Source organism: Salmo salar, chromosome 21, assembly GCF_965601325.2.
Source record: "Salmo salar chromosome 21, fSalSal1, whole genome shotgun sequence".
Taxonomy (NCBI): domain Eukaryota; kingdom Metazoa; phylum Chordata; class Actinopteri; order Salmoniformes; family Salmonidae; genus Salmo; species Salmo salar.
In genome coordinates this window covers 27,365,501-27,382,334 of record NC_138311.1, presented here as the reverse complement: position 1 = coordinate 27,382,334, position 16,834 = coordinate 27,365,501, and the positions used below count along the sequence as shown (strand labels likewise).

The 16,834-nt window shown below is 41.8% G+C and overlaps 1 protein-coding gene across 2 annotated transcripts; it reads left to right on the top strand.

The window, feature by feature from the left end:
* The first annotated feature begins 2,195 nt into the window (after positions 1 to 2,195).
* LOC106582149 (tetraspanin-7) lies at positions 2,196 to 14,613 on the top strand. Of its 2 annotated transcripts, none has more exons than XM_014164937.3 (8): positions 2,196 to 2,346; positions 8,824 to 9,012; positions 10,321 to 10,395; positions 10,505 to 10,600; positions 10,683 to 10,838; positions 10,996 to 11,079; positions 11,295 to 11,375; positions 12,982 to 14,613. In XM_014164937.3, the coding sequence occupies exons 1-7, from the start codon at positions 2,266 to 2,268 to the stop codon at positions 11,361 to 11,363; spliced, it is 750 nt and encodes a 249-aa protein (XP_014020412.1). In that variant the 5' UTR covers positions 2,196 to 2,265; the 3' UTR covers positions 11,364 to 11,375; positions 12,982 to 14,613. The 2 variants fall into 2 exon arrangements, with proteins under 2 accessions (XP_014020412.1, XP_014020411.1); XM_014164936.3 differs by having other exon boundaries at positions 11,486 to 14,613.
* The last annotated feature ends 2,221 nt before the right edge of the window (positions 14,614 to 16,834 follow it).

Here is a 16,834-nt window from a genome sequence, read left to right as displayed (position 1 = left end):
TACATTGCATTTTGTTACACTGTTTATTTATGCACTGGATGCTCAACATAGCTCGCTGTATATATATATATATACTGCTGTACATAAAAATACACGAAAAAGTATATATTGTTCGTGTATGTAGGCATAGATGATAGTGTTATTGGGTTGTTCATTGGATTCTGACATTAGTGATTTCTTGTTCTTAGTTTTTTATTATTATTTGTGTACTTGTTTGACATTTTTGCGGCACTGTTAGTAACACAAGCTATAACATCTGCTAAACTGTGTACCAGACCAATATATTTCGATGTGATGCTGGACAATTCAACTTTAGGCGCACTTTTCAAGTTAATGTGATTCCCTGAAAGTCATTCAATAATGTTTTTATTGAACTAACCGTATAGCAGCACACAAATGTGTAATGTATTTATGTTACAATGAGCAGTAATCTATTATTTATCGTGGTCTTGAATTACAAACTTATAAATACTTTATTATCTAGCAAATAAAACCGATTATGTCTGAGGACGCAAAACAATCCATTCAAATGTAGGCCTATTAGGCCAATAAATTATCAGCACATATTCGCCAACAATCGGGGTATTCGAAATATATAAAATAAAAGTTAGTGGGCTTAGTTCGCTTTGAAATACAGTAGATGCTAAATTCTATAACCATTTATCCGATGAAGAAGCAAAGCTAAAGTAACCTAAAGGTAAATGCTAACAAATCTATTTCTCAACACGAAACTCAACAGATCACAAAATCACAACTTGGACCACCAGCAACAGACTAATTACATACAAGTACTTTTAGACAGCAAGATCAGGGCAGAGCTACCAGAAATGTTGCAATCGATATTTCAACAGTGCAGGGATCATCACAGCCGGAGTGCAATGGCTGAACCGCGCCCGGTCCTCTTAATCACCGTGTCTCCATTGCCAGGTATGAATGAGTCATACACATCGGTTTAGTGGTAGTGATTCCAATGCCAACATTTTCGGCTGACAGGTTAGCTACCACTTTGGCTCCCGGTAACGCATCATATCGACTAGGATTTAATGATGCGTAGGACAGTGGTGAAAAGCGATTAATTTAGTTTTACTACATTATATCACTATCCGACTAAATGTCTTCCGTTGTTGCATGATAGGAATAATCTATACATTGACTTTTTAATATCAAAATGCCTGTCTGATATCACAAAAGTTGGCGATGTGTCAAAATGTTGAATTCACGTTCAAGCACACACAGACGAATGACTAACGATTTCTGGTGTTCCGTAGCATTCCAGGCATTGATGCGTAGTCGTGTCCTCGTGCTTGTGTACTGCATCGACCACAGGGTGGCATATGACTCCCAGATATGTAGGAGAGACACAGTACTCTACTGCTTCATCTACAACTAGACAGAGTAGGCTAGGCCAGGGGTTCCCAAAGAAGGGTCGGATGTACTGCAGGGGGTCCGCAGCCATTTTTTACAACTGAATGTTTATGAATATTGCTACGTAGCAACAACAGATGAAAGGAATTTTGGACAAGGGATCCATGGAAAATATTTACAGGGTGCAATAAAATGTAATTATTCACCCACAATGTATGTTCTTAACCCTTTAGCTGCACAAGGGATATTGGTATCCACAGGGATATTGGTATAACTAAATTCTTATTTTATTCCCCGAAAATGTTGTTTTGAATTTAAAAGCATGGTAATTTAAGCCTGAAAAATGCTAAATGGTATCTCTGCCCTAAGGCAAAATGCTAAATGGTATCTCAGCCCTAAAGCAAAATGCTTAGAATTGCAGAACATTTGCTTTAAAATGTTATTTCTGACGCCAATAGGGGGTCCTTTAAAATATTATTTCTGACGCCGATAGGGGGTCCTTTAAAATGTTATTTCCCAGGGCCTGACACTTGATTAGTCCGACCATGCACTGCATAAGTCATAGTAAGACTGCTTGTATGCAATTTGTTAATTAAACGTTGAACACCGTTCTATCGTAATGAACGCACCCCAGGCTGCTAATACTGCCCTTGGAAACGCACGCCAGATGGTGTAATGGAACTGTGTTGTTTCTCGGGGTATTTGCTCCTAACCACAGATCAGATCTAGGAACAGATAACCCTTGTCGAAGCGAATCTTACCTACTATTACGGAGAAAGAATATCTGACCCTGTATCAGTGGTTAATGGGGCAATTTGGCGGCTGCGCTGTGAATGTCCTCCAGCGGAGAGTCATGGTAGCGCAACGTTTGCAGAAACCTCCTTTTCAGTTTACTGTGGTATGGCATTGGGCATAATGGAGACCAAACCAGTGATAACCTTTCTCAAAACCCTCCTCATCGTTTACTCCTTCGTATTTTGGGTAAGTTAACGGTACCCTCGGTTTATCCATGCCCCAATGTAAGCCTTGGGGAGATAGTTGTCGTTGTAGATGCAGACATGTGAGGTGTACCCGTATAGAAAATAAGTGCATGCCAACGTGCCCTCTATGACGAAAGGGGTAGCCTACCTTTATTTTTCTATATGGATGATTAATTCAGTTAATTTGAGGGTGGACTTTTGTCTTTATAGGACTTCTTGCTACCGTGCAGGTAATGCTATAAATGTGTTTCAGCTGTGCCTTTTATGATGATGACTTGTTATCGGGTAATGTTTACTACCACACGCTTGGAGAAATGCGACATCCTTAGCTGTCCAGCCCAGCTGTAGGCTTATTGCGCACATTGTCACCGACTCCAGCTCGCGAAATGTTGCTCTCTATTTCGAAGTTGTCAGTAAGACCGCAATACATATGCATGGCATATGCGTAGAATATAGAGCGTAGCAGCTTCTCTGTAGTGACAGAGATAGGCAGAGGTTATCAGTCGAGGCTGTTGATGCAGGCAAATCAGCAGCCACTCATGTAACGGTTTCTGTCTGGTCCATAATTTGGTGCGTAGCAACATGGAAGTCATACCGTCAATGCCAAGGCTACAGTATGCATAAGCTCTAGTCATTGGTCATTATACCAGCATACAATGTTTTGTCATTGATTTAGACTAACCATACTGGATATGTGGCACTATATAGCCCCGCCATGGATGTGCACCTGACTTTGTAAACATGGCCTACAGCCCACTTGAAATGATTTGTCTGCATCCTGTTAAGTTGTTTATTTTGACCATAGCCCCTTTATTAATTTAATAGGACCTCTATGTCATAAACCTTCAAAGATCCAGAATGATGTGATAATGGCAGCCATTTTGGTCAGGGATAATTCCAAACCAGTCTAATTGGAAGAGTGGCCGTATAGGCATAGGTCAGGGGTATTCAACTCTTACCCTACGAGGTCCAGAGCCTGCTGGTTTTCTGTTCTACCTGATTGCACCCACCTAGTGTCCCAGGTCTAAATCATTCCCTGATTAGAGGGGAACAATAAAACAAGTGCAGTGGAACTGGCATTGAGGTCCAGAGTTGAGGTAATGCATTCCCTGCTTTTACTTATGCTGGAAAATTAAAGTAATTCATGTGATATTAAAAAATGGTGTAATAGAAATACTGTCACTGCAAAATATTGTCATATAATAATAAATACAGTTTATACTGGTTTTATAAAACAGAAAATATGTATAAATAGTCTTTAAAATATATGTAAACTAAACAGACCATAAATGTTTATATCTTCCAAAGCTGGGAGTGTTATAATATGATACAATATCAGTAGTTGTTGCATCTCCAACTTGTCTAAGTCCTATCATCAGTGGATTTTAGTCAGTGTATGGCTGTGGATTGACAGCATTGTTTTTATGGCATGTTGGCATATTGCCAGTTCATTTGAAAAAACGAATGGAATCATTCCACTAAACTGGCTGGATAGCTCTCTAACAAACATACAGTGCAGATATATTATTGAAATTCATTATTTTACATAATATCGTTCTTATCACAGCACTGGCAAACCATGGTTGACCAACTCCCCGACCAAAATGTCTGACCTTTATCCCATTTTAAGAAGGTTCATGTTCATTCTAGTACTCTAATTCCTAATTCTATGGGTTGACCAACTCCCTTACCAAAATGGCTGACCTTTTTATACTGTCATAAGAAGGGCTGTCCTTTCAAGTATTCTAATTCCTAATTCTATGGGTTGACTGACTCACTCTTATACTTTTGTCATATGTTTCCTGAGACTATCATTGTCATACCATAGCATGTATTTCTTGAGCCAACTCCTGTGTCTATTAGGCTACATGAGAAACAGTAGCCTACAGATGGGCATCAAGTTGGATGGGTAACTGGGTAACATAAGCAATCCCTCTACAGTCAAACCAAAAGGAAACAAACTCAGTGTGTATTTGCAGCTATTATCCTGAGAGATATATTTGTTAGGCAAGGATAGAGTGATGCTCCTTCTACACCTTGGAATGGGCTGAGGTCAGAGGGGTGGGTGTCTACACCTTGGAATGGGCTGAGGTCAGAGGGGTGGGTGTCTACACCTTGGAATGGGCTGAGGTCAGAGGGGTGGGTGTCTACACCTTGGAATGGGCTGAGGTCAGAGGGGTGGGTGTCTACACCTTGGAATGGGCTGAGGTCAGATAGTTTGGTTCTTGAGTTTCACTGTCGTCAGCTTGTCATGACAGCTAATGTCTTCCGGCGAGTGCTTCAGACTTTAGTTCACACGGTGTGGTCTCCAGTAGTGCAGGTGGCAGACTTGGGGTATGTGAGACACTGGCATGTTTTAATGTTAAAAATAGCCCTCCCCCACTCCCCGATCAGACTGGTGGGAGGAGCTATATGAGGACAGGCTCACTGTAATGGCTGGAATGGAATAAATGGAACGTAGTCAAACAGGTGGTTTGATACCATTCCATTTGTTCCATTCCAGCCATTACAATGAGCCTGTCCTCCTATAGCTCCTCCCACCAACCTCCTCTGATTTCAATGTCTAGTTTTGATTTACATTAGGTTAAGTGTTCAACTAACGTGAATTATGTGTGAAATCAACAAAAAATGTCACCATGTCATTGGAATTACACTAAAAGTTGGGTGAAAAAAAGACGAAATTCCCTTAGGTTGATGAGTTTTTGCAAATCCAATCAGTTTTCCACGTTGATTCAAGGTCATCACATTGATGTTTTGTTGTTTTTGAAATGCCATGGAAACAACGTCGATTCAACCAGTTTTAACCAAGTGGGCCATATTTTCTCTTTTGGGGACTGGGGGGAAAGGGGTCATTCGTGTTGCCATGGCTGCTGGTTTCTGAGTAATCTCCCAGATTGCATTGGAAGTTATTAGTTAAATGTTACCTGTGGTACAGGGTCAAATGTTTTCTTCATAGCCCTAATGGTTCAGATTGTTAGAGTCATCTGATCCTAGATCTAGGACTAAGGGCAACCTCTACAATGGTCGATTGCATCACAACAACATCATCACTTCCTGCAGCCCTAGCCTGGGTTCTGTTTTCAGCATATGACATCAGCTATATTGCATGCAGACAAACACACTGTCTAGTCTATCATCTGGCCTGACTATCAATGCAATAGGGGCTCCCGAGTGGTGCAGCGGTCTAAGGCACTGCTTCTCAGTTCTAGAGGCGTCACTACAGACACCCTGGTTTGAATCCAGGCTGTATCACAACCAGCTGTGATTGGGAGTCCTATAGGGTGGCGCACAATTGGCCTAGCGTTGTCCAGGTTTGGCCGGTGTAGGCCGTCATTGTAAATAACAATTGGTTCTTAACTGACTTGCCTAGTTAAATAAAGGTTAAATAAAAAAAATAGATGGAAGGATTTTTATAATACAAAGACAAGATAGATAGATTGATAGACATTGATCAATCAGTAGAGGAACAAGTATACGGGTTCAACGACACAAAAAAACATAACAAAATGGCAACAACACACTCCTTAACATGCAGAACTCACCTCTCAGGCCATTGGACAAGGGCATACATATGACCCCCTGTTTTCACCTCACCGCAGAACAGCTGGCATGAACATGTGACTATTAATGTGGGAAATTGGTTTGTGCACTTATCTTATGTGTGTGCCCCCACTTATAACTGACGATTAAGATATTATAATTTCTCACAAAGTCCCAAAAGATTCTGAAAAAAAGACACATTGTCTTGAATCCCTTACATGATAGTTAGCCTATCTGATAACTACTTTTTGTTTTTTGTTTATAGAAACAAGCAAGCGATTCTTGTTAAATAAGATATAAGATGAATATCAGCGATAATAGAACAGTAGAATAAACCATTATCAAGGCAGTATTGTTATAATGATGCCAGATAGTTGAGTCTATCCTGAATGGTCATTAAGTACAAGCCCACACACAGGCCACGAGGTGGAGCCTAATTGATTCTGTGCTAAGTTCCCTACGCACATTGAAACCGCAAGACTTCCAACAGTGATAAATGTAGGAGCATTGCCATTATACTGTGTACATTATGTAGTACCAGCTATACAGTACAGAGAGGGATCTGAGCTTGAATCATTAATGCAGTGTTTGTGTTTCCACTCATTTGGTTGAGAAATAAACATATTCAGAGATAATAGGGACATTTTATTGATTTAGGTCTGTGGTGGTGCTTTGATAAAAAGTAAAGTTTTATCATTTTGTGGATTTTGTAGTGCCTCAGTCTTTTAATTTGTGAAGAACAGTCCAGGTTTCGGGGCAGTTAGTACATTTAGACTTATGGAGGGGGGGGGGGGGGGGGGTTGCCACCTACTGTTCATACAAGGTTAGAATGACAAAGAGAGGAGGAGAGGGAGCTTTTTTGTATGTTTAGGCTGAGTTCTGCTTGGATACTGCAGCACCTCAGTTACCATGGATACAGTTTAACTCTGGCCCTGCCAGCCGAACGGTCCCTGTCCTTGACACCTCCCCTAGTGTTCTTCCATCCCAAACGGGTGCACATGTTTGTCCCAGCCCAGCACTAACACACCTGATGCAACTAATCATGGCCTTGATAACTAGTCCTATGATGAGCAGACGTTTGCTACAGTCCAGCACTGCACCTCATTCAGGTAATGATAATACATTTAGACACAATTGGGCCTGTACACCTGCCAGTAAAACTATATGTCACATTGTTTGTGTGCCTGTGTGGTTCTGCTTATGTGGATGTGTGTGTGCAGGCCTGCTATGTGGCAGTATGACAGCTGGCAGGAGAGAGGGACCTCATGGTGGGGGGTAGGGGGCTGATGATGAGTTGGCAACAGGCTTTGCTAGTGGGGTGGCATTAACAGATCGGCACCCCTTCTGTACCCCGTCCCAAAAAGCAGCGGCCCCCCAGCTGGGACAGGGACATTTAGCTGGCCCACACAACACACTCCTTTATGAGTGGCCTTCATTAGAAATGCTAAGAGCAGTGCCACAGGAGGAAGCGGCTCGCTCTGGATCAAAGGGTCCTTTTGATTCTCTCCCTCTTTGTGTGTGTGTGTGTGTGTGTGTGTGTGTGTGTGTGTGTGTGTGTGTGTGTGTGTGTGTGTGTGTGTGTGTGTGTGTGTGCGTGTGCGTGTCTGTGCGTGTGTGTGTGTTCCACAGAAAAACCTTAAACCTCTCCCCCATTCCTTCCCTCTCTCTGTCTCTCTCTCTTTCTCTGCACTCCCCTCTCTGTTATGACAGCTAGAAACAACTGCTATTTGCTCCTTGGTCAGAGAGGACAAGCTGAAAGGTTGATCTAGTTATCACATATGTAAGGGATAAATAACAAGGGGCTATGCGTTCTGTGGAAAATAATGAACGACGTGCTGAATGTGTGTTCCACAACGCATTAGCGGAGGGGAATAGACCTTCCACTGAGTTGTATTATTTTCCGGGGAACGCATAGAGCCCCGAGTCGATTATCCCTTTTATACCAGGGCTATAATTTAACACATTTGCAACTAGAAATGTGTTCATTTGCCAGTAGGAATGAAGTTTACTAGATAGCCACAGTAGTTGCCGTGGTAACCAAACAGACTTGCTAGTTTAGCTAACCAAACCATCAGTCCTAGCTTGCTATTATGAAAATCGAATTCAACAATACCAATACTGTTTTCAATTTGACTTTTGCTTTCAAAAGCAGCTCAAAAAAATAACCATAGGCATTGAATTCTACTGTGTAAAAGTACTGTGTGTTATAGGGAAATAATGCACGTTTTAGAATACCCTTCAAACCAATCAGAAAGGAGTATTCAACAATGCCATGGTATAATTAAGCAATAAGGCTTGTGGTATATGGCCAATATACCACAGCTAAGGGCTGTTCTTAGGCACGATGCAACGCGCCCTTAGCCGTGGTATATTGGCCATATACCACAAACTCCAGAGGTGCCTTATTGATACTATAAACTGGTTACCAACATAATTAGAGAAGTAAAAATAAATATTTTCTCATACACATGGTCTGATGTACCACGGCTGTCAGCCAATCAGCATTCAGGGCTTGAACCAGCCAGTTTATAACTACATTTAAACCTGCTATCAATTACACTAAAAAAAAATGATCTTAGATCTGTGTCCAGGGGAACTTCATTGTCCCATACTGTAGCGAGGCAGAGGGTGGGTGGCTATGCATTGTTGAGCCATGGGGGGTGTTCTCTAGTCTTTGGTCTCAGCACAATCAGTTGCACCATCAGTAGCAGCACTGCACTCTGCTGGCTGAATAGTGTACCTCTGGATATCAACATCTGTCTGGCATCTTCTCTCCTCTCCTCCTCTGTCTCCTCCATCTGCTCTCTCACCTCTTTCCACCCATCGTCATCACCCTTCGCTCATATATTTCCCCTTTACTACCTACCCTCTCTCTGTCCTCTCCCCTTTCACTCATCTCCTTTCCCGCTCAATTTCTCTCTTTCTTTCTGTTCTTCAGATCACAGGAGCGATCCTCTTGGCAGTGGGAGTATGGGGGAAGTTTATGCTGGGCCCGTATATCTCTCTGATAGCTGAGAACACCACCAATGCTCCATACGTCCTCATCGGCACTGGGACTGTCATCATCGTCTTCGGCCTGTTCGGATGCTTCGCCACTTGCAGGGGGAGCCCATGGATGCTCAAACTGGTGAGGGGAGAGGGAGGAGAGGAGCATGCAGACACACACACACACACACACACACACACACACTGGAGCTGGGAATCTGCAGCTGGGGTTGTGAAGCATTGTTTTGATGCTGATTAACCCAGAGCAGTTGGAGAAGCACAATGATAATTATCCACACTACCGTTCAAAAGTTAAGGGTCACTTAGAAATGTACTTGTTTTTGAAAGAATAGCACATTTTTTGTCCATTAAAATAACATCAATTTGATCAGAAATACAGTGTAGACATTGTTAATGTAAATTACTATTTTAGCTGGAAACGGCAGATTTCATTAAATAGTACCCACAAAACACCAGTCTCAACGTCAACAGTGAAGAGGTGACTCCGGGATGCTGACCTTCTAGACAGAGTTCCTCTGTTCAGTGTCTGTTCTATTGGCCAGTCTGAGATATGGCTTTTTCTTTGCAACTCTGCCTAGAAGGCCAGCATCACGGAGTCGCCTCTTCACTGTTGACTTTGAGACTGGTGTTTTGCGGGTACTATTTAATGAAACTGCCAGTTGAGGACTTGTGAGAAGTCTGTTTCTCAAACTAGACACTCTAATGTACTTGTCCTCTTGCTCAGTTGTGCACCGGGGCCTTCCACTCCTCTTTCTATTCTGGTTAGAGACAGTTTGGGCTGTTCTGTAAAGTGAGTAGTACACAGCGTTGTATGAGATCTTCAGTTTCTTGGCAATTACTCGCATGGAATAGCCTTCATTTCTCAGAACAAGAATAGACTGACGAGTTTTAGAAGAAAGTTCTTTGTTTCTGGCCATTTTGAGCCTGTAATCGAACCCACAAATGCTGATTCTCCAGATACTCTAAAGAAGGCCAGTTTTATTGCTTTTTTAATCAGGACAACAGTTTTCAGCTGTGCTAACATAATTGCAAAAGGGTTTTCTAATGATCAATTAGAATTTAAAATGATAAACTTGGATTAGCTAACACAACGTGCCATTGGAACACAGGAGTGATGGTTGCTGTTTCCAGCTACAATAGTCATTTAGTCATTTACAACATTAACAATGTCTACACTGTACACTGTCTACACTGTCTACTCTGTTTCTGATCAATTTGATGTTATTTTAATGAACAAAGTGTTTTCTTTTCTTTAAAAAACAAGGACATTTCTAAGTGACCCCAAACTTTTGAGCGGTAGTGTACATAACACATCGAGTGCTTCACTCACTAGCCTGTCCCCACCACACCCAACCTGTGTGTGTGTGGATTATTTTTATAGAAAAAAATTCTCCCCACTCTCTACCCATCTTTCTCTATCTCTCTACAGTATGCAATGTTCTTGTCCCTGGTGTTCCTAGCTGAGTTGGTGGCTGGGATCTCTGGCTTTGTTTTTCGTCATGAGGTCAGTTTCTCTATTTGGAATACATTACCCACAATTCATCTGGCCCCATCTCAGCCGCTTACCTGCCAATAGAATACGTCACATCACGCGTGTGCGTGTGTGTCCACAGATAAAGGGAACCTTCCTGAGGACGTATACTGACGCGGTGTTGAACTATGATGCTGAGGATGAGAAGAGCCTGGTTGTGGACAACGTCCAAAGCAGCGTGAGTCACAACAACAACAAAACTACTATTCTAGCAACAATACACAATTCAATCACATCTCTGTCTGTGTGTCTCTCTCCAGCTGCGTTGCTGTGGGGTGTACAACTACACCAGCTGGTTGGGCAGTGTGTATTACCCTGCTAACGGCTTTCCCCTGAGCTGCTGCTCCAACTCCTCTGACTGCAGCCCACAGGACCTCCGCAACACCACCATAAACCACACCAAGGTCTACCAGCAGGTAGGTGTCTGTCTGTCTGTCTGTCTGTCTGTCTGTCTGTCTGTCTGTCTGTCTGTCTGTCTGTCTGTCTGTCTGTCTGTCTGTCTGTCTGTCTGTCTGTCTGTCTGTCTGTAACCCATCCACTGTGTTACACACTAACCCGTCCCCTGTGTTTCAGGGCTGTTATGAACTGGTCACCTCCTTCCTCGAGATCAACATGGCCATCATTGCAGGAGTGACTTTTGGCATCGCCTTCTCACAGGTGAGATAGAGAGAATGCACTTGTGTGTTGATGTGAGTGCTGTTTTTAAGGTCTACTGTAATCTAAAGCTGTGTTTCCCAACTCCAATCCTCCAGTACCCCAACAGTACACATTTTATTGTAGCCCCGGACAATACAAATGTGTACTGCTGGGGGCATTCAATGACTGGAGATGAAAAACAATGATCTAAAGTTCTCTCTCTCTCTTCTTCTCAGTTGATCGGCATGTTGCTGGCATGTTGTCTGTCCAGGATCATTACAGCTAATCAGTATGAGATGGTGTAGCTGGGAGAGCAGGTTAGTGACTATTCTCTCACTCACACACACTCACTCACACACACACATGCACACGCTATACACACTCACTATAAACACATCTAAGAGCCTATGTGGTTGTTTGTTTTTAGGGAGATGAAGAGGAGAGGGCGAACAACATCTTGGTAGACTGGGACAGAAGATCCCCACAACACTAGCACATTGCATCACTAAAACTCTCTCTCTCTCCCCTCTCCCTCTCTTCCCCCTCTCACTCTCTCTCTCATTATTATAACTTATTGTAAATAAGCACCATTCCTTAATGCTACTGTGCCATGAGCTTCTCTCAGTACCTTAAACTCCTCCACTGAATGACTCTGCTGGTAAAAGTTGCAAGTAAGCACTGATCTAGGATCAGCTTACCCTCCCCAACACAAGATTGACCTTGGACCAGCATCTAGGGGCAACGTCCTCCTACCCCATATGAGCTTAGCAGTCTCTGACACTGTGGAGAAGTTTCCCTGAGGCACAGGTCTAGGATCAGCTCACCCCACCCTTGATGCTAACTTTAACCATTCGGATAATGAATGAATATCTGACCCTGCATTAGTGCTAAGGGGCAACTTCATCCTTCTCCTTATCAGTCTTTAACCCCTGTGTCTCCCTGTCCTCTCATAGTTCCCCCTTGTGGTCTGGCATGCTCCATATAGGCCCTAGCATCTCCAAAGCGATGCACATATTTGAATAGACATTACATTATTAACCCACATAAAAATATATACAGGAGCCGACATACACTGTATTTTCATGATGTTCCTGATCACCGTAAATACCTAAACTTCAGACATTTAGAGATGTGTTGATATAACGTTGAGAGAGCATTTAGAGCTAACTTTAGCCTTTCATTTGCATCTTTGCTTTTTCGCTGCTACATGGGTGATATCTGACTATTGTGTCCATATCTATGACATTAGATAACAATGAACTGTGCAATTGATTTGGTCTGTGGATGTGTACATGTGGCTTACTTTGGCTGCTGGGAGGAGCTATAGGAGGACTGGCTCATTGTAATGCCTGGAATGGAGTCAAACGGGGTTTTCATGTGTTTGATACCGTTCCATTTATTCCATTTCTATAGCTCCTCCCACTTGCCTCCTGTCTCACGCGCTCCTTGATTATTTATCATTGATTATATTAACACATCATGATGTGTGTGTGCCGACTTTGGTCTGGAACACTGTGCTGTTTGGATTTATTTGTATGTTCTTGTAATATTTGTGTGTTTAGTTTTGTCTGATTCTGATAAATAGTATTATTTATTGATTTGATTGATGTTATGTGTTTTTGTGCCACATGTTGAGATATATAGGCCTATGTTTACTTTTTGCTTAATTTATGTATTGTTGACATTTCATTTTTTGTATGTCTGCCTTTCTGTGTGCACACTTACGATAGTGCATCTTTGTGCACGTTTGTGTGTGAGTGAGAGAGTTGAGGTGGAATCCCGACATGAGTGTACAACCGGGAATAGGGTATCATTTGAGATACAGTCAATGCTCATATAGATGTAAGGCTCAGGTCAATGATATGATTTCAACGCTCCGACTGGGGCCTCTTATGGTGTTGTGTGTGTATGTCCATGTCTCAGAGTCATGACGGAGGCAGCTGGGACCTCTGCTATAGACGGGTTTGCTGACAACGTCATGAAAACAATACGTGTGCTTCAAAGGGGCAGAAGCTGTGTGTTGTTATGGTTCTGGATGGCCAGATAGCTAGCAAAACTGACATGTGGGGAATTGTAAATGGCTCGTTTGCTCTTGTACTTGTCTTGTTTTGAGGTGTTTTGACTTATGCCACGTCACATCTATGCTATTATGGCAAACATTTGTGAGCTAGCTAGCTAACCAACAACTGTAACAATGTATTTGAGTGCCCATTGTGCATCTTTATGTTTTCGGTAAACATTGGAGACGAAATATAGTTTTCCTGTTATCAACAATCCAAGCCAACCCCGTATGTTTTGCCCCATTAGTTGTACATGGTTCGGTTTTGTTGCTAAACAACCAACCCGTCTATCCAAGGGATCTCAGCCCTGGTTCTGGGTCTCTCCCATGTATACTGTTTTCACTAATGACTCAGATTTACAAATCTGGGTTATTAAAATCTCAACTATTTTGCATGAAATCCTTTTATGGAAGGAATTACTGGAATGTAGATAGAAATTGCCTGGTAAAATGGTAATTACACAATAATAACCTATGGATCATTTATTTGTTTCATTGATAGTAAATTGGAGCACCATTCCATATACCAGGTAAACAACCAGTAGCTGAACCTTTAAATAAAATGCTACCAAGAACTCCCAGTGTATTGAAATTCATTTCCTTCCCTAAAATGGAAGGATTATGTGAAATCCCGTGAACACGGTGGGTCCCCGATTTCCCCACCTCCAGCAGAGTAGAAAGACAGTTTACTGTTATTAAGTAGATCACTAAATCGTACCAAACTAACAAAACAATCGTGTCAAAGTGACCAGTCAATAAATATTGCAATCCAAAGTTGCAGCGTTAACGAAAAGCTAAAACATTGTTTTGTAGCCAACCTTTTTAAATAACTCAGCACCAGTTATTATAGCATGCCAACAGAGGCATCATGCATATATTGTTTAAAAAAGATGTATACATTTTTTGGTAAAACATTTTGTTGTTGTTTGTTGTTGGCTTTACCTAGCCCAGATAAATTCCCAATCTCCCAACCTCATAACTAGCTACCAAGAAGTCGGTTCAGGCTATCAATCAAGTTAGAGTAGCTAGCTTGTCTAACTATCTTAGCTGGCATGCCTGCTGAAAAGTCTGTTAGATTTTAGAAAAGCAAGCAATTACTAAATGTACTGAATAAGACTCACATTCCTTTCAATCTTTTACTCAGATTTTAGCAGAGATGCAGAGAAGAAAATGTAGTTCCTTTTAAAAAAAAGACACAAGTCAGGATTATAAAGACAGCTCAAGAGGTATGCTTAGATATGCAGAAAAATACAAATATTTTTGACATAATGATGATGGCTCTAGATTGCAGGAAAAAGCTGTTTCAGGTGGTTGAAAAACGCAAAATGATCCATCTTCCCATCACTCCAGAACACCCCCCAGCCATCCTTATGTAATTTGTGCCCACTCAGATTTTTGGGGTGCATGACACCCCTGCATGCTAATACAGTGTGTTCAGTTGTTGATATTGTAACCATCAGTGATCACTGTATTAATAAATGATCATCATAACTTTACTGCTGAATCGCTGTGTCTCATTCTTTTTGTGTTTGGAGTGATGGGAGGTGCATTCTCTACACTCTCTTCCTTTCTCTTACTCCTTTTGTCCTTCTCTTATTCTATCCTTCCCCTGTTACTTTTCACCTCCATTATTCCCATGTAGCTCTCCCTCTTCCCACCTTTTCCCTCTCTTCTTCCCTATCTCTAACCTAAATATATACAAGGGATGGCAAAAACTCCTCTTGAATAAACCTATACATGGAATTTCACTTCAATCCAATAAACTGATTTGTCGCTAAGAATGCTTATATATTTTTATTAAATTTTAAATGTGTTGTTTTACATTGTTTTTCAAACTACAAAAATAGCATAAATCACATGAACTACATTACTTGACTCTTCAGACTGACCATTAAAAAATATTCAGTGTCACTTGCTTTGTGTGTGCAGGGCTGTCTCTAGCCTTTTGGGGGCCCTTAGCGAGATTTGGTTGGGGGGCCCCCACCTCACAGCAAAACATTTTAGTGGCCCCCCTCTTGACAATGGAGAGAAAATATTAAGTTTTAAAGTGAATTTCCTGCAATTCTACACATGTTGCCATGGGGCATAGAGAAAATGTTAGCAGTTTTAAAGCAAGTTTTCTGCAATTCACACATTTTGCCATAGGCAGAGAGAAAACCTTGCAAATTCTCCAGTGTTAAATCAACACTGACAGTGTTAAATTTAACACTGGTCCAGTGTCTACATGGGCCACACATTTCATTGTTAAATTAACACACTGCTTAGCGTAAAGCATTATTTGCATATTTCCCTGAGTGCCTTGCCTTTCTAGTGAATTGTAGAGTTACCACCCATGACTGTAATTGTTAGTGACAGGGTAAGGGTTGTTGCATTCATACATTTTCAGTCCTGTGGTCTTCACCAAGTCAGATCATAAGTGAATATGTCATCATTAAAAAGAAAAATGTATAAACACATATATCAAGTATTTATAAGGCCTTATTTTGAGGGCCTAGATTTACACTAATACAATGGCCTGAAATTCATGGTTTTCAATTCTATCCATTTTGCAAGGTTGTAGAGATAAATGTGTGCAATTTTAAAGCTAATTTCCTGCAATTCTACACATTTTGTAATGACTTATGCCATGTTAATGTGAAATCGGAGTGAGAATGACTAACAAAATCCATGGGGGTCATGGCCCTGGAGGTCATGGGCCTTGGTTATTCAGCCATGATTACTACAAGTTCAGATAGCTGGCTGCCAATCAAAAAAATGGTAGCTGACATGGCTAACAGCACCTGCTGTATGCTGTATTCTACTATTCCTACTCTCAATAGTAAGTTTAGACCCCAACTGAGATCCCCCCCCCCCCCCCGGACATAAGTGGTTGCCCACTTATGTAGCTTATGCCTGGAACCAGTCCTGTGTGTGTGCATTTGTGTGTGGGCTATATTCTGTGGTGTGTGGTGTGTGTGTGTGTGTGTGTGTGTGTGTGTGTGTGTGGTGTGTGTGTGTGTGTGTGTGTGTGTGTGTGTGTGTGTGTGTGTGTGTGTGTGTGTGTGTGTGTACATGCATCTGTGTGTGAGCTCTATTCTTTCCCCAAACTCAGCAGGAGTGTGTTTGCTGGTGGGGATCAGACAGAAAATTACTGTCATTACATACTCTCCTGTGGTTACCAAGCCCCCCGCTGCACTACAGTGGAGTGGTTACACCGAGAGAGAGAGAGAGAGAGAGAGAGAGAGAGAGAGAGATGGGGGGTCAGACAAGATAAACACATTTTCATATTTGTGTCCACATTGAAGCAAATATACTTTATTTGAAGTGAAGTATCTTTGAGCACATAGACCACAGAGGGCTCGGACTTCTTTTGCACTTCTTTTTCAACGTCAAAAATTGAAGTAAAATCTATGAGGTGAGACTGCAAAAAAGTATAGTATTTTTTGACTAACCACAGGATGGCGCTTGGGTATCAGTACAAACCGTAACAACTGATACCAAGGAGCTTTGTTGGTTGACTGAGCTGTGTAGATCTTCTGCTACTTGACATTAGGAAGTCTGGATTCTGATGGCTTTTACTGGAATGACCCGGGCCACTGCTCTCTCTCTCTCTCTCTCTCTCTCCTCTCTCTCTCTCTCTCTCTCTCTCTCTCTCTCTCTCTCTCTCTCTCTCTCTCTCTCTCTCCTCTCTCTCTCTCACTCTCTCTCTCTCTCTCTCTCTCTCTCTCTCTCTCTCAA